General features: G+C 37.0%; 1 protein-coding gene across 1 annotated transcript; it reads left to right on the forward strand.

Moving 5' to 3' along the window:
- The first annotated feature begins 324 nt into the window (after positions 1–324).
- pygmb (phosphorylase, glycogen, muscle b) lies at positions 325–22,512 on the forward strand. Its single transcript, XM_048183829.1, has 20 exons — positions 325–702; positions 2,003–2,104; positions 7,300–7,378; positions 7,478–7,581; positions 7,674–7,805; positions 8,326–8,437; positions 10,194–10,276; positions 10,369–10,512; positions 10,715–10,807; positions 13,574–13,720; positions 14,005–14,168; positions 15,032–15,146; positions 16,035–16,136; positions 16,246–16,393; positions 17,517–17,575; positions 17,658–17,799; positions 17,876–18,083; positions 18,341–18,475; positions 18,572–18,638; positions 20,360–22,512. The coding sequence occupies exons 1-20, from the start codon at positions 340–342 to the stop codon at positions 20,507–20,509; spliced, it is 2,649 nt and encodes an 882-aa protein (XP_048039786.1). The 5' UTR covers positions 325–339; the 3' UTR covers positions 20,510–22,512.
- The last annotated feature ends 1,210 nt before the right edge of the window (positions 22,513–23,722 follow it).

A 23,722-nucleotide genomic window follows, 5' to 3' on the forward strand; every position in this document is an offset into this window, starting at 1 on the left:
GAGCTCGGAGCCCTTTCCCCAGACAGCACGCCAAATATGTATACCATTTATTTTATCTGACTTATTTATAAGTGTGAACTCGTGAATTTCTCGTGTCCTGTCACCTCAGTTAGCAGTGTGCGAATTATTCAGTGCTTTTAGGATGGTCAACTTCTGTAAAAAGTTTTTACCAGTAATTTCTTTCGCAAATGTCTTCTGAGAACTATTATTTACTTTCTTCTTATTTGTTTTTTGATTGCATTTAAATAGTTTAATTCTTAATTTATTAAGACCCGCCCAGCCTGTGAATATATAGTAGTCATGTATTGCCTAAATAGAGAGGGTGTGCGCGCACCGCCAATGAGCGCGCTTGACCCTGAAGCATCAGCTGAAGATCACGGTGACGCGCGTCGCAACACACGCAGCAGGCATCACGTAGACTATTATCCCTGGTGCACGAAACCTACAACAGTCTACAAGATGTCCAAGCCACTGACGGACCAAGAAAAGAGGAAGCAAATTTCCGTGCGAGGTCTCGCCGGGGTTGAAAACGTCTCAGACCTAAAGACCAATTTTAATCGCCATCTGCATTTCACTTTGGTTAAGGACCGTAATGTTGCAACGAAGCGCGACTACTACTTCGCCCTGGCGCACACCGTCCGCGACCATTTGGTGGGAAGATGGATCCGGACGCAGCAGCATTACTACGAGAAAGACCCGAAAGTAAGAAACCCGAATGCCGCAGTTTCATCCTTCAGTCGGGGGCCCGCACGTATACACCACTGACAGGAGGGAGGAGGGGTCGGATCACACAACAGGGGACATAATGTTGCGCAGTGGAACAGCAACATTGCAAAATGCAAAAAGAAACATGTTTATTCTTGTTGCAGGTTTAACACTGAGGTATTTGCATTGTACCAGGAAAATACTAATGCTAATGGTTCAGCAGATGGCAGGGCTTTTTTTCCCCCCTCAATAATTACATAATCTTTCCATGACTGATGTCAGGAGCGCCTTCATTCAAGGTCCCGCAGATCAGTTAACACGAATGTATGGAGAGCTTTTCTGTATGCCTTTGGCAAGCATCAACAGGTCAAATTGTTATTTTTGAATCAACGAGCGTGCACTATTTACGGAATATCAATAGGCCTATGTGCACAATCTTTGTAGCCTATATGTTGAAACAAGTAGTAACAATCTAACAAGCTCATTTCTGTAATGCCTATTAGAAACATCTTTCAGATTACAACGCTGAACCGCTAAATATACGCGAAAACCTTTTTTTAAAACATAATTTTAGATTTTGGGCGCAATTGTTTTCTATAAACTTTACACGTTTAAATTACTATTTAAAAATCTCGTGATTGGTTTTCTTTCTTGTGTTCAAAACTGCCATTTTGCTTTGAGAAATGAACGCATAATTAATCATAAAACCGGAGCTTACCTGATTCCTACAGGAAATTTAAAATTATACTTTCTAATTTTTAATATTATAAAATAAAAAGGCAAAAATAATTGAAGTGTTGGATACTTTTGTATTTGGAATTTGTGTCATCACTATCCAAGTGGCTGGCACCCTGACAGAGTGTATAGCCTTAAACACTGACCGCTAATGCTGCTATTTTTACATGAGCAATGTGCCAGAAATACAGTCTTTGTTATCCTTATAACCTTTGCTATCATTTAAAGACAACAGATATTACAAGCTATTTTTGTGCACTAGCAAATCCTTCATGATACTTGTGTCACTGGGCAACCTTCAATGATTGACTGTTTTGCGTTGACAGTCAATGAGGTCTCAAAGACATGGAATACAGATTAGGCTTGTGTTGTGCACCTGTCACAATAATACTTATCACTAGATGTCTGCTCAGCAGGGGCTTTTCTGGCTCCTACTTCACTGTTGCTCTAAATGGCTCTCAGCTGTTGGTGTTAAGTAAAAAAAAAACACTTTTTTATTTAAAAAAAAAATGGTCTTCTTTTTTACTCATTATCTTGTCTTTACCTTTTTTTCCACTTCTAGCGTGTGTACTATCTTTCTTTGGAATTCTACATGGGTCGGACCCTTCAAAACACCATGGTAAACTTGGCTTTGGAGAATGCTTGTGACGAAGCAATCTATCAGGTGAGAGGAGATATGTACAACTTATAAGGATGACGATTCACTTAGCTCATGAGATGAAACAATACACGATATTGGGTTCACAAGAACATAACAAGACTATATTTTAACACTATTTTTAAGAAATCTTCAATGACAAAATATAAGACTGAACATTTATTTGACTGAAGTCACAAAATGCAAAACACTGCAGTTGCATTTTGAAATGTTATGCCTAATTTAGGGCTGCCACTAACGGTTATTTTGGTAATCGAGTAATCTGTTGATTATTTTGATGATTAATCGAGTAATCTGATATTTTTTGTGGTAATAAAACTAGAACAATAGCCTTTAAAATGACTAAAAATACATAAAAATGAGGCAATAATAATTGGTTAAAATAAAGTATCAAAAGCAAGTAATTGTATAGTTTTATTGAACGACACTGTTAAAATATATAATGTAATTATATTCAAATTCTGTACATTATGTGTTATATCAAATGCAGAGGGCACTAACCTGGTGATGGTTGTTGTTACACTTTATAGCAAGGATAAAATCAATTTAATATTGAGCAAACAACATTTAATTCAAATGTCCATTTATCTTTAATATTTAGTCACTTCTTTAGAATAAAAATGCTGGAGCCACTGTAATTTCTTGAACAGTAACATGTGGACTTCAAAACATGCAAACTGAGAGCAAGGGTTTAATTTTTTATTTTGAAATTGTGATGTGATGGACAATTCACATATTTAGATGTATTCTCCTGTGTTGGTGTAGGATTATTGGCAGAATTTGAAAGCTGAGACTTTGTTTCATATCAAAACTAACCTGGGGTGCATTTCCCAAAAGCATCGTTAGCCAACTAACATCGCAAGTTCCGTCATTACTTACATAGTTCAACGATTTGGTGTTTCCCGAAACCACAATTCAAACGAACATATGCAAACTGCATCGCAAACTTGTGTGGTTGGAACGACAGCTCTCGAGCTGTAGTTAGAAGCATAGTTTCTTTTTTTTATGACATATGGACTTAATAAATCGTTATTTTGATCAAAATAAGCAAGCTGACATTGAGTACAATGTATATCTTTTATTTTGAATAAATACAAATGTCATTTATATATTTTAGTTTGTCAAGAGATTTTATGCACCGTTTTTGGAGAGTGCGCATGTGTGTACGTGCACTAGTACATAAGAACAAGCATTTGATTTAATCTGGAAATAAAGCAAAATAACTGAGAAAAATGAGAATTAGTCCTCTAATGCCATGTCTGTAATTCATAGCAAAAAATCTATCATAAATTTGATCTCAAACGGATTCATTTAAAGAAGTTATTTCTCACCACCTGCGTGATGTCATCCACCAACGTGGTTGAACGAAAGATTTGCGATAATACGGTTTCAGGAAACAGTCGTGACTAGCTAGTTGATTTGTTCAACGATGCATCGTACTATGGTAGTTCAGCAGTGAGTTACATCGTTGTTTGGGAAACGCACCCCTGCTCTGTCTCATCCGTCGGAGCTTTGTCAGTGTCCGCTTTGCTCTGCAATGTTTTTCACTGTGTGAGAAAATGGACGTGTGGTGCGAGAACAGCGCCAATTCTGTGAGAGTTGGCAGCCCTGCAACCACTGTAAAAGGTTTTCCCACAAACTCAACTCTGTCATCTTGATATAGCGAGACAGCTTTTCACCTCAACGAGAAATATTGTCACATTTCAATATCACAAGATCTTGTCACACCCCTAACAACTATACACTGCCAATAGCAAATAGTTCTGCTGGGATGACTGTTTTTTGTAGACCAAACTGGAAGTTAGCATCACCCTGGTTCCCTTGTCAAAAATCCAGTAGGATTTTTTTCCATTGGCTTTTGAATTATTGCAGAAAAGAAGCTATGCGACTAACAAGTTTGTGATTCTTACTTGTTAACCCTGTAACCCTGTAACCCTGGTTCCCTGAGAACAGGGAACGAGACACTGCGTCCTGAGATACTTTGGGGAATGCCTCCGCATGACTGGTACCTGAAGCAAATGCAAAATCACGGCAATCCTATTGGCCGCCGACAGCCTATGACGTCATACTAGTGCGACCAGGAAATATATAAAGGGCCGCCTGGAAAACATGTCATCCATTTCCCATTTCTTCCTCTGAAGGGACTAAACGGGCAGCCCGGAGGCATGGGTACGAGACACAGTGTCTCATTTCCTGTTCTCAGGGAACCAGTGGGAACTCGCACTGCATTCTGAGACACTTTGGGGAACGAAGTACTCATGCTGCCATGTTGAGGGGAGTGCATGCCTAAAAATGGCTGTGACTAAGCACAATAATAGCAGTTCCAACTGAAATGCCAGAACCACTCCCCCTTATGGTCACACATTGTTAGTGACAGTATCTGATAACAGATTACTCTAAATTGTAATGTTGACATGCATTCTCTGTAAAGCAGTTTTGAAACGATATGTATTGTGAAAAGCGCTATACAAATAAACATGAATTGAATTGAATTGAGTATTCCCTACAGCCACAGCCCAAGCTATACGCCAACAACCTGTTTCCTAAACAGAGTCTCTTACCATATTTGCCTCATGAGAGGTAACCAAATGAGAGGAACTGCAGAAGAGGGAGTAACCAACTCACGCCGGACAAAGAGACGGGCATCCTGGGTAGCAGGACACTGCATAGCGCTTTCCAACCCCTTAATAATGAGGGGAGTTACTCTGCTCGACCCTGGACCTACAAAGTGCTTCTTTTTCAAAGCACTATGGAGGCTGGGTACTCTACATAGGGTCCCTAATGAGAGGAGTACCTCCAATTCTATCAGGAGCTGATCTACCAAGGGGCTCACAAGAACCTCGACTTTTCAGACCAAACTATAATCCTCAACCAAATAGAGTATTAACCAAGCTCGGGAGCTGGAATCAGGGAGGCTCCTGTGGAGCCTACAATGTGAACTCTACCTGTGTAGTCTAGGGAGCCAGGACACTCAAACTACCTAGAAGTGCTAGGAATGTAGCTTGACCCGGAGGATCGCCAACAAGGCGGCCCGAAGAGGGCCAACTACTTGGAAACGAGTCTAACAGAGATAGCCACCAGGGTTATGTAGGCATGTAATACTCTTTCACATTGCCACATGTGATGCACTTAGCATAACACTTTCTACCCCTTAAACAAGGGGAATACAGATCTCATGCAACCAGACTGTCGAGGAGGCCTACTTATCCAGAAAATCACATGCATGAGCTTGGGGCTAATGATTGAGCTCTAAGGGAGCGTACTCCTCATCGTCCTGAATAGGAGGGAGTACTTAGTCGGCTCGACCTGAGCATCATATGGTGTTGAACACAAGGGGCGCAGTGCTCTGGGAGCAAAGCATCTTAGAGGACTTTCACATGAGAGCCTGCTCTAAAAGGCTACAAGCTAGATAATGCTACTAACCAAAGCTCTAGAGAGCGGGGGCTCCAGCATAGTGCTTTTCACTCTCTAAACGAGAGGAAGCCTAACAACGCTCATTCATGACCTTCCTAGAGCTCAGTGGAGCGGAGGTTTCATGGTAACAACTCTCTAAGCAAGAGGAGGCCGACTCACTCTCTACAGGGGAACTGTCCACCTTGATCTCTGTGAAGTGGTGGCTTCAGAATAATGACTCTCTAAATGAGAGGAAGCCCATACACTCACCACAGGGTGATTGTCAGGATGGCCTTACGATAGGAGCTCAAGAGCACCTAGAGCTCAATAGAGCGGCTGATTCGACGTAGTGACTCTCAGACGAAAGGAAGCCAGCTCACTCACCACAGGGTGATTGTCAAGGCGGAGGTCTGAGTGCTTGAAGAAATTATCTAACTGGAGCTCGGGGGAGCGGAGGCTTCAGCATAGTGCCTCATACTCTCAGTGAGAGGAAACCACTCCACTCAGCCTAGGGTGGTTTATCAAAGAGGCCTAAAGAGGGCTATACTCTTGAAATCATGATCTTATCTAGAGCTCAGTAGAGCGGTGGCTTCAGTTTTTTAGAAAGACCTTCTAAACCAGAGGAAGTCAACTCACTCAGTACAGAAAGATTATCAAGGCAGCCCCCCAAGGGCTGAATACTTGAAAAATCAAATATCTGGAGCTCAGATGAGCGGTGGCCTTGGTTTCAAAATGACTGAGGCCAAGCCACTCACAACAGGTGATATTCGTTCTTAATGCTACCCACCTGATTTTTTCAACCGGTGAGATAGTTTGCAAATGTCTTGAGAGCTCATGAAAGCTGGGGGGGGTTATGGCCAGAAGTCATGCAACTGACTTCAACGTCACCATCACTAAGCTTCCAACAACTTTTTCATTTTCATTTTTTCATTTTCTCTGATAGTTTGAGTTAGAAAATTGGCAAGGGCACAATTATAAACACAAGGCTGTGTTTACCTATTTGACATGATGACATTTAAAGGGATAGTTCACCCAAAAATGTAAATCAATGCGTATGGCCGTCTGGAAGCTAGTTATTAGTTTATAAAGTTTTAAATATGGATATTTTCTCTTACAAAAACCAAAAGCCTTGCTTCAGAAGGTTACTTTTATGATGGATGGGCACTTATTTGGCCTTCAAAATCTCACTCCCCCTTCACTACCATTATAAAGCTTGGAAGAGCCAGGATATATTTTAATATAACTCCGATTGATTTATTATGATGAAATAAAAGAAGATCAGAAATATATGGAGGAACCAAACCATGCAGACTGTTGTAAACTGAGAAAAAAAGTTGTAGAAAAAACCTTTGTGTGTGGGTTGGGACTATTCATTTGTCCAAATAAAGAAGATCTATAATACCTGGAGAACATTGTCTGTTATTATTCCATGAACCTCAATACTTAACCTTTTAAAAAAAAATGTTATGAAGAAAAGAGGCCATTATCAATAATTATCATCATCAGTGATAGCATAATCATAAATAGAGAAAGAGCTTGTGGAGGAGATCTAGCGCTGTATGTATATATGCACTGTAATACCGCTCATCTTGGATCAGCTGCTCCTGATTCTTTAATCCTATTCGTCAGAATAGGAAAGGCAAATCTTTCTGTATCAGCATATTCTATGTTGAGAATGCCTATAAAGATGGGCTGAAAGATAAAACCAGACAACAGGGCATATTTTGTACTCTAGAAGTTATGTTGTGTACTAGAAGTTATATACCTGTTTTGGTCCTGCCTGGCTTTCATGCTCTGTTTCTTATCAGTTGGGTCTGGATATGGAAGAGCTGCAGGACATGGAGGAGGATGCTGGCCTTGGCAACGGAGGCCTTGGTCGATTGGCAGGTGAACTCAGTCTCTTTAAACGTGTTGATCATAAGATTAATGGAGGCTTGCACTGTTGAGGTGGTGCTTTAATTCACTTTAATTTCTTTTCTCCTTCAGCTTGCTTCTTGGACTCCATGGCAACCTTGGGCCTGGCAGCATATGGATATGGAATCCGTTATGAGTTTGGAATCTTTAATCAGAAAATCGTAAAGGGCTGGCAGGTAAAATAAACTTGCAACAATATCTCAGTGAAATGTATTTCACTTCCCTTGGTGCATTTGGTTCTTGGTAAATAATTGACATAATTTGACAGGTGGAGGAGGCGGATGATTGGCTGCGCTATGGAAACCCTTGGGAAAAAGCCCGGCCTGAATACATGCGTCCTGTGCATTTCTATGGTCGGGTGGAGCACCACCCTGATGGAGTGAAATGGGTGGACACACAGGTGGGAGCATAGAAACCAAAACAAATGTAACATCTACATTTAATTGGAATGGAAATGCCATTTTCTTGTACATTATTATTCAAGTTTGGGGTCAGTGCAAAAATATTAAGCTGCACAACTGTTTTCAACATTAATAATAAGAAGAGTAGCAAATCAGCATATTAGAATGATTCCTGAAGGATCATGTGACACTGAAGACTGGAGTAATGATGCTGAAAATTCAGCTTTGATCACAGGAACAAATTATTTATTAAAATAAAAACAGTTTTTTTAAACTGCAATAATATTGTTGTATTTTTTTGATCAAATAATACAGCCTTGGCGAGCACAATATACTTCTTTCAAAAACATTAAAAAATCTTACTGACCTCAAATGTCTGAAGAGAGTGTACATCAGAAAGTTCAGTAGAGTAGAATCACCAATATGCAAAGCAAGACTCAGATGCCACATGTAGTAGTAATTTTTTACAGATGTTTCACTATGTTTTCTTATTAAATCTGTTTCTGTTTGACTCACCAGGTGATCCTTGCCCTCCCCTATGACACACCTGTCCCAGGATATAGAAACAACATTGTTAACACAATGAGGCTCTGGTCTGCCAAAGCTCCATGTGAATTCCATCTCAAAGACTGTGAGTTCTCTTTAATCAACCAATGAATGATCATCAGACATTTTAAAGGGGTCATGAATTGAGAAATCAACTTTTCCTTGAGCTTTTGATATATAAGGTCATTGTACTATAAGAATATCCTGTAAGTTTCAGAACTGAAAACTTCCTTGTTAGTCCAAGAAAAGCCTAGCGAAAGACTCGTCACAGAATGTGCTTATCTATGTCATAGATATGTGAAATGCTGCCCCCACAAAAGAAATCATCATTGCAACGTTAGCCCCACCCACTGGCGTGTTAGTGGGATGAAGAGGAGAGAATAGCGATACAGGACTAAAATAACATCCTAATGCTAGGAATAGGCTATGGTTATTTATTTTCAACAATGTGAATATCTCAGTTTGGCATTATTTATTTGTATTCGGTACATTTCACTGTGGATTCTTTGGTAAATTAATCACATTTCGGCACAGGCTTTGCAAACAGACTTTACGATATGGACTCGACAGTAATGCAACAACATGTAAGTAACTGTGCTAATTCTAATGCCTGTTCTGATATGTAATGATTCATGTACAGTCAGATGTTCTATTACTGTGTGTCAGTAAATCAAACCAGAGACCAAAACGGTCAACTTCACATTGTTTCTCTTAGCAGGATGAAAATAATCTGTTATTTAAACTGTGATTAAAATATATATACACAGTAAAGAAATCAATCAAAGAACGCTCCCTTTACAATCGCTGGAGCTGTCAATCAAACAGCATGTGGTGGAGCTGTCCAATCAAACAGCGCGAGTTTATCAGTGACTGAGTTTTGGATTTGCGCCAAAACTCCCACTGCTTTCATGCGCTCAACAACATGTCTGTGATCGGCTACAATGCTCATCACTGCAACCTTTCATGCCACAATCTAAATATAATGGCATAGATCTAAATGTAATGCTATAATCAAGACTTCACAATTAGTTAACCTTCAGAGCTGTAATAGTAAGACGTGCTAAAAGTTTTTGAGGGAGTAATACTTCATATGCAAAGATGTTAGCCAGTCACAGAAGTGGCCATTTACACTGAAGTCTCACAGCAGACACGCCCCTTAAAACAGAGCGTTCAAATAAAAAAGGCTAAAATCAGGTTAGGAAAAATGCCTTTTATTTCTATATTATGATGTAAAAAGCATACTAACATTATAAGTTAACACCAAGAAACATCATAAAACAATAAAATAATGCAGTTCATGACCCCTTTAACAACAATATGCCTTATCATTCATTTATTATTATGCAAATATCTTGCAATATTATTTATAAAATCAACTTTGATCAATTCCATTTGTGTCCATATACACAACTGTTCAACGGTTTGTGGTCAGTAAGATTTTTTTTTCATGTTTTTGAAAAAAAAGTCTCTTATGCTCATCAAGGCTGCATTTTGCATTTATTAAATCAAAAATACAATAAAAACAGTAATATTGTGAAATAGTTTTGCAAATTAAAATAACCATTTCTATTTTAATATACAGACAGTTATGTTGCTTGATATTTTTATGGAAAGTGTGATACATTTTTTCAGGATTCTTTGATATAGAAAGTCTAAAAGCACAGCATTTATTTTAAATTAATTTTTCATCATAAATGTCTTTACTTTCACTTTTGATCAATTTAATTTAATTCTGAACGAAAGTAAAATTTATTTCAGCAAAAATTTTACTGACCCCAAACTATTGAATGACTATCCTTGAGCATTGGATCTTATGACAGATTTCATATCTTCCTAAACAGTTAATGTTGGTGGTTACATCCAGGCCGTTCTGGATAAGAATCTAGCTGAGAACATCTCCCGTGTGCTTTACCCTAATGACAATGTGAGTGCAACTCAAGTGATTCATATTAAGAAACAAATCGCACGACTCCTGGAGCCTAAATGTAAACAAATCCTCCTGTTTGTGTATGTCAGTTCTTTGAGGGGAAAGAGTTGCGTCTGAAGCAGGAGTATTTTGTAGTGGCTGCCACTCTCCAGGACATCATCCGCAGGTTCAAAGCTTCCAAGTTTGGCTCAACTGAGGTAGTGCGCATGGATCTGACCACACTGCCAGATAAGGTAGGACAGCCCTGGAACACTTTGTTTTATGTTAAGATGCTGGGCTCTAGAGAATATTCAACACAGTTCACAAAGTTCATCTGGTGTCAGTTATTCATATTAATGATACTGAACAATAAAGCTTAATGCATTGGGCTAAACAAAAGTGGTTTCACATTTAAAATCTACTACAGAGGTTCTCTGCTTTGTCTGTGTTGTTCAGGTTGCTATACAGCTGAATGACACTCATCCTGCAATGGCCATCCCTGAACTCATGAGAATACTGATGGATGACGAAAAACTGACCTGGGAAACGGTGAGCTGGAAATTCCTGTCTTGTCATTTAACATGCTTAAAAAATAATTTGCATTCAAACTGGAGGACTATTCAGACATAAAGTAACACTTTACAATATTTTTGTTGTTGTTGTTGTTGTTAACATGAATTAGTAAATGCATTAGCTATCATGAACGTATATCATATATACAGGGTTTTTCCTGGCTCAAAATTAGGCAGAGGTGGTAAAATCCTGATCACGGCAGAAAAAAAAACACTTTTTACAAGCACTTATTTTAGGTATTGTAATAATAATAGAATAAGCTCCAATCAATGTTCAGTGTGCAAACTAAACAGAAAAAGTCTTGTGCCTGAAATTTAAAGGAGACTCTTTAGGGCTTGTGAAGCAGACATGTGCGGATCATCTCTAGCATCACCAAAATCCACTGTTAAAAATAAATCATCCACCTGCCAACTTCCCAAACCTACGATATTCTCTGATTTAGATAACTGCACCTGATCATCTCAAAATAATTATTCAAATTCTCAGTGTCAAGCATGATGATATAATAAAATATGACACTTACACTGTCCTCCAAAAGTTTGGAAACACCCCTGGCAAAGTGTGGTTTTGGACGATATCAGCATAAATCATTTTCATTTTTTGGTGCAAATACATTAAAGTAACTTGACATTATCATTGAAGACCAGCAATAATAATTTTCATTTTGATTACATAATAATGGCAATATATACATGTCAAAGTCAGACATGCCCCTTTGCCAGCTGTGATGCCTGGTTACTGGTTTAAACTTGGACCAGGTTTGTAAAAGATTTTTGGGTCAGCACACCTTAATAGCTTCAACAACTGATTGCCAATTAAGTTTAGAATACAATGAACCAATTAGAACCCAGTTTAGGTCAGATAGCTGCTAATGGTGGATATTTTGATGAATCTTAAGATTTAAGTTTTTTCTATGTATAAACTGTTTATGTAATAAAATATGTTTTCGTAGATTGTGTTGTCCCTTATCAGTGCAACATTATCACAAATTAAAAGGATTCATGCCAATATTGTCCAAAACCCCACTTTTCTAGGCGTTTCCAAACTTTTGGAGGGCAGTGTAAGTAGGCTGCTTTTAAGAATATCCTGCAAGTTTCAGAACTGAAAACCTCCTTGTTAGTCCAATAAAAGCTTTTATTGACACCAGACCCAGCAAACGAAAGGTTTTTCAAAGTGGGGATCTATGACGGCAAAGGGCAGCAAGCACCGCCTCCGCAGAAGATCAGTGCCTACTTCATCCCTGCCTGTTTAGCCCCTCCCACTGATTCGCGCATTACATGCAATAGAATATGTAGCCTAAGTAACATAGGCCTACGTGGTGCTAAACCAGATCGAGCTACCAAGCAATAAACATGCCGTTGAGGATTACAAAATATTGTGCAGTGCCTGGACTCGACAGTAATGCAACAACATGTAAGTAACTGTGTTATCTACAATGCCTGATCTGATATTAATGATTCATGTACAGTCAGATGTTCTTTATCTGTGTGTCAGTAAATCAAACCAGTGACTAAATGTCAACTTGCGTTGTTTCTCTTAGTAGGATGAAAATAATCTGTTATTTAACAGTGATTAAATTATATAAAGAAAGCGATCAAAGAAAGTTCCCTTTGCAGTCATTGGAGCAGCGCTCGCTGAAGCTGTCAATCAAACAGCGCAAGTTTATCAGTGACTGACACACGCAAAACTACCGCTTTATTCAGTGAATCTCTTAGTTATATCACATTTGCACTGTTAGGTATGATTTAAAGCATTTGTTAGCGTGCAGAAATTGAGTTGCAATGACGATATCACTGCTTTCATGCGCTCAACAACATGTCTGTGATCGGCTACAATGTTCATCACTGCAACCTTTGATGTCACAATCTAAATATAATGGCATAGATCTAAATGTAATGTAACACTTTTCACGATTAGTTAACCTTGAGAGCTGTAATAGTAAAAACGCACTAAAAGAGAGAGTAAAAAATACTGCCAATCACAGCAGTGGGCGTTTACACTGGAATCTCTCAGCAGACACGCCCCTTCAAACAGAGTGTTCAAATGCCTCGAGTGCCTTTGGCTTTCCCTCCCTGTTTGTGCCATCGATTAGTGTTTTGATCAGTTATGGCTTGTTTCTCTACACTCAGTATGGCCTGTTTAGGAGCACTGGATTCATGGGACTCACTGGCTGTTTGCTGAGGGCGTCCATGACGAAGCTCTGTTGTGTGTTTCGTTTGGTAGACCGGAAAGTAATAATTTTGTTTCAAGAACTGCAATCCTCCAGGTAGATTCTTCAACCAGAAGAGGCATTTTCTTTCTAATCCTTTTGAATGTATGCAGCTGTGTTTTCCCTTCTCCGGAATGTAAGCTGATGGCTGCTGTCCGTGGGAGGCTGGTCGGATAAAAATTCCCCTTTTTTGTAGTAATCTTCCAGTCACAAAAGTTTCTATTTTTAGCATTGGTGTCAAGCTTTGTCGTTTGAGCACTGTGCTGATTTGCTGTAGTTAAAATTAGGAGATAAAATATAAAAGCAATAGAGCAAAGCGCAGAGCAGTAAGCAAGAGCGTCCGAACAGTAGCTTAGCAGGAAGTAGTAAGCCTTGAAACCTTATTGTAAAGTGTTACAAGACATAAAGTTAAAATTAACTGATTTCTACAATTAAAATTTGCCCATGTGGACCAAAATCATAATGTTGTACTCCTCTACCTCAACTAATTTCTCTTTCTCTCTCACTTTCTGTCATTCTCTTTTTCTTCTCAGGCATGGGACATCACTGTGCGTACTTGCGCATATACTAACCACACTGTTTTACCAGAGGCGTTGGAACGCTGGCCTGTCGACCTGTTCCAAAACCTTCTGCCCCGTCACTTAGAGATCATCTACGAGATTAACCGACGTCACCTGGAGGTCAGGGAACAGACTCTTCATGGAACATTGCATTTGAACTTTATTTTTGATAAGAATAAATAAATAAATGAATGTTTTTTGAGGGGCAGTTGGGAGATCTGTATCTCTGTTGGACTGTAGGACTGTGTTGACACCAAATATGGAATAAATTGTGCTGTGAGGTTATACAAACATACTCCATTGCTCTGCATGACTCAGCATCCAGTAAATCTCAGATGAAGAAAAGTAACTTCCCATGAATTTTCACTCTGTTTTGACCTTTCATTTTCTGTCCTGTTTCTTAGCGGATATCTGCGCTTTACCCTGGTGACCATGACCGTTTGAGACGCATGTCTCTCATTGAGGAGGGAAATCAGAAGAAGATCAACATGGCCCATCTTTGCATCGTTGGTTCTCACGCAGTCAATGGCGTGGCACAAATCCACTCCGACATTATTAAAGACACTGTGTATGTCTCCTAACGTTTTTTATATTAGAGTACATAGTAGCCCGAAAAGTATCTGGACACTTAAGCCACATTTAAAAATATATAATACTGTCCAAAAGTTGAGTTTTTAATTGAAAAGATTTTAATGTTTATGAAAGTAGTCTCCTATGCTCATCAAAACTGTAATAAATTAATCAAAAATATAGTAAAAACAGTAATATTATTGCAATTCAAAACAACTGTTTTCTGTTTTAATATATTTTGTTGTAATTTATTCCTGTGATGGCAAAGCTGAATTTTCAGCATCATTACTCCAGTCTTCAGTGTCACATGATCCTTCAGAAATCATTCTAATATGATTTGATGCTCAAGAAACATTTCTTATATTATCAATGTTGAAAACATGTGTGCTGCTTAATATTTTTGTGTAAACTTTGATGCTATTTTCAGGATTCTTTAATTAATAGCAAGTTAAAAAGAACTGCATTTAGAAATAGAAATATTTTGTAAAGTTAGAAATGTCTTTACGGTCACTTTTGATCAATTTAATGCATCCATGCTAACCAAAAGTATTAATTTCTTTCAAAAAAGCCCAATCTTTGAACGGTAGTGTACAAATCAAATAGCATTTATTTGAAAGAAAGATAGCACAAGCATTGTTGTCCAGTGCAAGGATATTTATACATTTGCATATTAAATGTCCAAATACCATTTAAGATCACTGTTTAATTATATTGACACATATATCTACTATATGTAATTCCAAATATAATGACTTAATTTATTTCTATCAAATAGCCTCAAAATTAGTCCTGGTGAACAACTCACAGATGTTTATGGCTCAAAAACCATATCTAATTTGGTGGATTTGATTCTGTCAACAGTTTTAAGGACTTCTATGATGTGGACCCACAGAAGTTTCAGAACAAGACCAATGGTATCACACCTCGTCGCTGGCTTGTCATGTGTAATCCTGGACTGGCTGAGGTTATCGCTGAGGTGAGGAACATTGCTGAAACAAAAAAAAAACTGGAATCATTACATGTATAAACAGGTAGGGGGCACTATTGAGAGAACTAACAGAAAGTACCATCACCATAGTTAAAGTTGCAGTCCGTAAGTTTGTCATTTGTTGCCATCTCTGTTTGAAACCTGCAATTGCAGTTATATGCAGAATTATTATCTTTACGTGGGTTGTGCATTGGCACGGCTCCTCAGCGTGGATGAATCTAAGCGTGGTTTGCTGTCAGTCACCACATCCGTGTGGATACTGTACTTCGGAATCACAGATTCTATGTCTTGGAAGTATGACCAAAATAAGAATTTTCACTGGAAAATGTCATCTGAACATGTCTGCCACTTTTGTTCTGACCAATTGAGAAAAAAAGCATTACAATCACGCTGCCAATGGTGATTAAAGCTAACGGATCTTAGCTTGGATCATGTCAAACTGTGCAAATTATTATTATTTTTATACTTTGTTCTCAAATTGTTAATGTTAACATCAGCATTGTGTGACTATGTGTATTTAGTGTGTATTAGCGTTACCTGTAGATTTCAGTTTCTGATGATTGTCATTTGGTCCTTTCTGGATTACAGCCCGCCATCAAAATGATAAGTTTTATATATATATATATATATATATATATATATATATGTTTATTTATATATACATACATAAATACTATAAAACATTATTACAAGCTTACTGTTGTGAATCGAGCTAAGATGAGGAGATGGCTGGTTATGTACTTGCTCAAAAACTTATTTTGGATAATTTTTAACCAAAAAAAGTTACGGACTGCAGCTTTTTGTATTCCAAGACCTCGAAAGCCAATCAAGAGTCATTATTGACCAAAAAAATCGTTGTCTTATGTTAATCATTAGAGAATTGGAGAGGACTACATCCAAGACCTGGGCCAGCTGAAGAAACTCTTGAAGTTTGTGGATGATGATGCTTTAATTCGAGACATTGCCAAAGTCAAACAGGTGAGACAGAATCCCAGAATCCACTTTCAAAGTGAAATTTAGTGCAATAATCATTCTATATAAGAATGATGAACATTACATGGTATATCGATTGCTTTGCTGTTTTCAGGAGAATAAAATGAAATTCGCAGTGCAGCTAGAGGAACAATATAATGTAAAGATTAACCCGAACTCCTTGTTTGATGTCCATGTGAAGAGGATCCATGAATACAAAAGGCAGCTGTTAAACTGTCTGCACATCATCACCCTCTACAACCGTAAGTTTCTCTTGAAACAGCTAAATATTTCTCTAGTTTTACAAGCTTCGAAACCAACCAGTGCATATCTAGCATGCTACTGAAACATTTATTGCATAACTTTTCACATCATTTTTTTATTTATTTTTTAAATTTTGGTAGGCAGCATACAGTTTGTACTGTTCAGAAATTATTCCTTTTCCAAGATAGCCTACACCGAAAAACATTTGGTGTAGGATTTACTTTGAAACAATCTTTACTAAGAAATTGCTAGGAAGTTTCACAAATAATTACAAAGAAACATTAAATTAAATATGATATTTTGAAGAGGAAAGACTGAAATAGTATTTTCTTCTAAAACGTGTGCAGTGCACTTAAAGGGTTAGTTCACCCAAAAAATGAAAATAATGTCATTAATTACTCAACCTCATGCCATTCGTTCATCTTCGGAACACAAATTAAGATATTTTAGTTGTAATCCGATGGCTCAGTGAGGCCTGCATAGGGAGCAATGACATTTCCTCTCTCAAGATCCATTAATGTACTAAAAACATATTTAAATCAGTTCATGTGAGTACAGTGGTTCAATATTAATATTATAAAGTGACGAGAATACTTTTGGTGCGCCAAAAAAAACCAAAATAACGACTTATATAAGCATCGGATCATAAATGAATCAGCATGTCGAATCAGCGGTTCAGAGCGCCAAAGTCACATGATTTCAGCAGTTTGGCGGTTTGACACGCGATCCGAATCATGATTTGATTCGCTGATTCATAACGCTCCGAAGCTTCCTGAAGCACTGTTTTGAAATCGGCCATCACTAAATAAGTCGTTTTTTAGTTTTTTTTTGGTGCACCAAAAATATTCTTGTCGCTTTATAATATTAATATTGAACCACTGTACTCACATGAACTGATTTAAATATGTTTTTAGTACATTAATGGATCTTGAGAGAGGAAATGTCATTGCTCCCTATGGAGGCCTCACAGAGCCATCGGATTTCAACTAAAATATCTTAATTTGTGTTCTGAAGATTAATGAAGGTCTTACGGGTGTGGAACGGCATGAGGGTGAGTATTAAAGACAGAATTTTCATTTTTGGGTGAACTAACCCTTTAACTTTACTATTTTTTCTGATCAGTCATCAAGAAGGAGCCTAACAAGGCCTGGACTCCAAGGACAATTATGATTGGAGGAAAGGTGAGAATGATCACTTCACTGACCAGTCCGATCTGTTCTACTGAAATCCGAATGCTAATTGGTTTAATCGTGCATCTTCAAGGCCGCCCCCGGGTATCACACAGCTAAGATGATCATCAAACTGATCACGGCAATTGGAGAAGTGGTAAATAATGATAGTGTGGTGGGAGATCGTCTGAAAGTCATCTTCCTTGAGAACTACAGGGTTACACTGGCTGAGAAAGGTAGCATGGACACTTTTATTATTGGATCAGCTCCTTGTCTTATTCATTCACACTCACACTTTCTCTCTTTTTACAGTCATCCCTGCGGCTGATCTGTCCGAGCAGATATCCACAGCAGGAACAGAAGCTTCTGGAACAGGCAACATGAAGTTCATGCTGAATGGAGCTCTGACCATCGGCACCATGGATGGGGCTAACGTGGAGATGGCTGAAGAGGCGGGAGAAGAGAACCTCTTCATCTTTGGGATGAGAGTGAAGGATGTGGAAGCTTTGGATAAGAAAGGGTGACAACATTAGCTTCAATTAACAATTTGTCTCAATAGCATTTTTAGTTTTTTTTTAAGTGCATTCATTTATTAATATTTATAAAAGTTTATCCATTTAAATGTATTTTATTAAAACGTCATCCACTTAAATAGAGATGTTGATTAGCAAAATAAGGAGGAAATTAAAATGAGAAAGTGTTGGTTACAAATGAGTCAAGGTTACAAATGAGTGTATGCAGTGTTGCTTAACTTAACTGAAGTTTGTTTATTTCCAGATACGATGCCATGGAGTATTATAACCGCATTCCAGAACTGAAACAAGCCATGGATCAGATTTCTGAAGGATTCTTTAGCCCTGGAGAGCCTGATCAGTTTAAAGACATTGTCAACATGCTGATGCACCATGACAGGTAAGAAAAAAAGAAAATCCTAATGATGTCACACTTTTCATGGATAACGCTGTCCTAATACTGATCATATAAATTACATTTTGGTTGTGATTCCAGGTTCAAGGTGTTTGCTGACTATGAAGACTACATTAAATGTCAGCAGAAAGTTAGCGCCCTCTATAAGGTTTGTATTACAACAACAACTGTTTGACGACACTAATGTTTTAGTGTTTTTCAGGAAGTTGGGTTAGTAATATTTTTCTTTTATTTAACAATGATGCATTAAATTCTTTAAAAGTTACAGTAAAGATATTTAAAATGTTACAAAAGATTTCTTTTCAATTAAATGTTCTTATAAACTTTCTATTCATCAAAAAATCCTGAAAAAAACGTATCATGCTTTTGACAAAAAAACAACTGGTTTCAACATTGATATTAAAAAGAAATATTTCTTGAGCAGCAAATCTTCATATTAGAATGATTTCTAGAGGATCACTAATGACTGGAGTAATGGCTGATGAAAATTCAGCTTTGCCATCACAGGAATAAATTAGTTAATATATAAATATAATTTTTAAAATATATTAAAACAGAAAACAGTTATTTTAAATTGTAATAATATTTCACAATGTTACTGTTTTCAGTAACATTGTATTTATAAATATATACACTACCATTCAAAAGTTTGGAAACATTAATATTTTTAATGTTTTTGAAAGAAGTCTCTTCTACTCATCAGGTCTGCATTTATTTGATCAAAAATACAGAAAAAACAGTAATATTGTAAAATATTATTAAAATAACGGTTTTCTATTATAATATACTTTAAAATATAATTTATGTCTGTGATGCAAAGCTGAAATTTCAGCATCATTAAATCCAGTCTTCAGCGTCACATGATCCTTCAGAAATCATTCTAATATGCTGATTTATTATCAATGTTGTGCTGCTTAATATTTTTTTAAGGGAATTTTTTTTTCAGGATTCTTTGATGAATAAAAAGTGAAAAAAGCAGCATTTATTTAAATTAAATCTTTTGTTACAATATACACTACTGTTCAAAAGTTTGGGGTCAGTATTTTTTTCTTTCTTTCTCTTTTTTGGAAGAAATTGATACTTTTTTTTCAGCAACGATGTGTTAAATTGATAAAAAAGTGATAGTAAAGATTTATGTTGTTAGAAAGTATTTCTATTTTAAATAAATACTGTTCTTTTTGACTATTTATTCATCAATGAATCCTGAAAAAAGTATCACAGTTTCCATAAAATATTAAGCAACACGACTGTTTCCAACTTTGATAATGACTGGGTATCAAATCAGCATATTAGAATGATTTCTGAAGGATCATGTGACACTGAAGACTGGAGTAATGATGCTGAAAATTCAGCTTTGCATCACAGAAAAAATAAAGTATATTAAAATAGAAAACCATTATTTTAAATTGTAATAATATTTCACAGTATTACTGTATTTTCTGTATTTTTGATCAAATAAATTCAGACTTTATGAGTAGAAGAGACTTCTTTCAAAATCATTAAAAATAATAATGTTTCCAAACTTTTGAATACTATATATATATATATATATATATATATATATATATATATACATTAAAAACAGTAATTTATGTGAACAAGATGAGTGAATAAAATTTTGGTCTATTTTTCCTGAAGCAGAAGACTACATTTTAAATATGTATATGTGCTACCATTTTATTGGAGTACACTAGCATTTCATTTTACATTCAAGATATCTGTTCCATTAGTTTACTTGTAAATATGTGATACGATTCACCTCAAAATGTGTAGATGGAAATAGTGCCTAACATTCATTGTTCTTAAAGGGCTTTAAACAACAGAAACACACTGACTTGAAGTTTGTTCCTCTTCCTGATTCTGAAACAGAATCCTAAAGAATGGACCAAGATGGTCATCCACAACATTGCTGGTTGTGGAAAATTCTCCAGTGACCGCACCATCAGCCAGTATGCCCGTGAGATCTGGGGCATGGAGCCAAGTCTGGAGAAGATAGCAGCCCCAGACGACCCCCGCTAAGTCGTTCTACAATATCAAAATCTTCCATTGTTGTAGCTGTTCTCACATTCGATTTATTTACCATTATGAAGATGTATAAAGGTGATTTTAACATTTACATGTCATAAGAGATGTTACTCCATCTTGTCGTCAGGCAGCCAGAATGCCTCACACAATTTCTCTGCATCCCTGCTCCATTGACGTGCTGTCAGCGCATCTAGCTTTGTGGCATGTTTATATACAGTATATGTTGGTGTAAGAATGGTAGTTTTCCCGTGAATTATTATGTAAAGGTCTGATGTATTTGTCTCTCCATGCCAGCCTCATCCTGGAGAACCAAACATACACTGTGAGCTCAAAGTGCAGCAAAAACGTTTTGCCACATATCACAGCATGATGGTGACTGTTATGGAAACAATTTGAGAAACCACCAAAAAGGTTTGAATTGAGGATTTTTAGACTGATTATTAAAAACACTTTTGCTTCATTTCAGTTTCTGACAGGCAGTTATCACATGAGCAGTTTGGGCTTTGATGACTTTGAATATGGCACAGTTACAGTCATAATAATAACCTATGTAAAATTCCTGCTGGACATGTCTCTGACTGCTTGAAACTACCTGCCTTACCCATATGAGTGTTGTTTGTGTATTTATGTCTAACTGCCTGTCTCTCATTGGCCTGTTGGTGCTCGTGACTTGTTCTTCCACCCACAGAGCTCCTCACTTTAGCACTTTAGACATGATCTGTCACTTTTATCCTCAAGAAGCGTTGTACTGTAGCTCTCGTCGTAACTCTGTTCTTCACACCACACAAAATAAGACCTGCAGGAATGATGCCCTTACGGAACAAAAATATATGGGAATATACTGCAAAATATAATGCAGTATATTACATAATACTTTTCCATATATGGGAAACTAGTGCTTATATTTTTCAATATACTGCAATGTATGCATTGACTATGTATGGTATATATTGAAACATATAATATATTTAGAAATGAAGACAAAAATAGCATTACATGTAATATTCATAAAGTTTTATCATTTATTTTGTATATCTGTTGCACATACATGTTCTCATATAAATGTGAACGTATACACACATTCACCGAAAGAGTTGCAGCTAAATATTTTAGTACATGCAGGTGTGCTATTGTTAACTAGCTTGAAAATATGAAAAATGTATTATGTAAATAATTATAAAATATAAGAAATGTATTACATTATAAATTTCTCTATTTATGTGTTTATACCGCATGAGTAAATATATCTGCAATACATTACACATGCAGTACCATATCTGATCACATATAAATCTATATATTATGAAGTGTATTACTGAATATAAAGTTACGTACATTGTGATATATTCGTAAATATATGAAAAGCGGCAATTCCTTCAATATATTCTAATATATTTACACAATATATTATTCTGTATATTTTCAAATATACTGTTATATCATTTAATATATTGATTATTCATGTATAGGGAAATATATTTTGTTTCCGTAAGGGTGGGGCCCTGTAGAAAACTTTGCTTTGAGTCCAGTGAGGTAGCAAAACTAATATAATACTGAAGTGTTATTGTCCATACTTGCCAGGCTGTGTTCAAGACCCTGAAATGTATTTACTCGAATATATTACGATAGACTTGTATACTTAGAATAGGAAACGAAGATGTCACAAGGATGCATGGTGCATTGCTTCTGATTCGCTGGAAATGGATATTTAGCTGACAATACTTCAAATCGGCATTTAAACTAGAATTAAACCGAATTCCTGGTTTAGTGATAATGGAGTAGGATTTTATCTGTGGTTCCTGGTCACCCCTACATAGACTTACAGTACAACCTAACCTGCAACTTTTTGCTAACAGCTCCAGCAATCTGATGGAAACCCAAAGTTCTTTGTTCTCTCTGAATGTTTTGCCTGTATTGTGGGTGACAACGCACACAAAACAGTCCTGCTGATACCCTTGAAAAGAGACAAAATAAGAAATAAAAGATGAAGAAATTAATCGCTGTTTCTGCTTTTTTGCAAGTATTCTTATGTTGGTTTTACATGTGACTTAATAGAGAACGGTTAATATTCACCATTGTTAAAGGGTTAGTTCACCCAAAAATGAAAATTACCCCATTATTTACGCTAGTGATTGGCATTTACTCCGACAATATAAACATGCCTCGGCCAACAGTTTTTCAGTTTGTTTTGCTGCTGCAGCCTCCTCCATCTCCCGGAGTTCCTGGTCGGTATGCTCCGGTTCAAACAAATATGTCTGAGCAAAAAACAAAGTCTTCTCTTGGCTTATATCGAAATCCTCCGACATTTTTCTTAACAAATCCTTTTAAAGGGTTAGTTCACCCAAAAATGAAAATTCTGTCATTTATTACTCACCCTCATGCCGTTTCACACCCATAAGCCCTTCGTTCATCTTCGGAACACAAATTAAGATATTTTTGATGAAATCCGATGGCTCAGTGAGGCCTGCATAGCCAGCAATGACATTTCCTCTCTCAAGATCCATTAATGTACTAAAAACATATTTAAAATGGTTCATGTGAGTACAGTGGTTCAATATTAATATTATAAAGCGACAAGAATATGTTTGGTGCGCCAAAAAAAACAAAATAACGACTTATTTAGTGATGGCCGATTTCAAAACACTGCTTCAGGAAGCTTCGGAGCATAATGAATCAGCGTATCGAATCATGATTCGGATCGCGTGTCAAACCGCCAAACTGCTGAAATCACGTGACTTTGGCACTCCAAACAGCTGATTCGACATGTTGATTCATAACGCTCTGAAGCTTCCTGAAGCAGTGTTTTGAAATCAGCCATCACTATACAAGTCGTTATTTTGTTTTTTTTTTTTGGCGCACTAAAAATATTCTCGTCGCTTTATAATATTGAACCACTGTACTCACATGAACTGATTTAAATATGTTTTTAGTACCTTTATGGATCTTGAGAGAGGAAATGTCATTGCTGGCTACGGAGGCCTCACTGTGCCATCGGATTTCAACTAAAATATCTTAATTTGTGTTCCGAAGATTAATGAAGGTCTTACGGGTGTGGAACGACATGAGGGTGAGTAATAAATGACAGAATTTTCATTTTTGGGTGAATTAACCCTTTAATTCGTGACCGGTGTTTTGTTTTGCTCTCTCCTCTACACTTCCGTGTTCGTCACCGGAGCTCACACTGCGCATGCGTCCTACGTCACAAGC

This window comes from Megalobrama amblycephala, linkage group LG3, assembly GCF_018812025.1.
Source record: "Megalobrama amblycephala isolate DHTTF-2021 linkage group LG3, ASM1881202v1, whole genome shotgun sequence".
Taxonomy (NCBI): domain Eukaryota; kingdom Metazoa; phylum Chordata; class Actinopteri; order Cypriniformes; family Xenocyprididae; genus Megalobrama; species Megalobrama amblycephala.

What these genes read in the sequence shown, in the direction of transcription:
- pygmb (XM_048183829.1), top strand. Translation starts at nt 340, where the DNA reads ATGAGCGCGCTTGACCCTGAAGCATCAGCTGAAGATCACGGTGACGCG. An exon ending in TGAAATGGGTGGACACACAG is followed by an intron (nt 7,806 to 8,325) that starts GTGGGAGCATAG and finishes TTGACTCACCAG; the next exon opens with GTGATCCTTGCCCTCCCCTA. An exon ending in TGACCACACTGCCAGATAAG is followed by an intron (nt 10,513 to 10,714) that starts GTAGGACAGCCC and finishes TGTGTTGTTCAG; the next exon opens with GTTGCTATACAGCTGAATGA.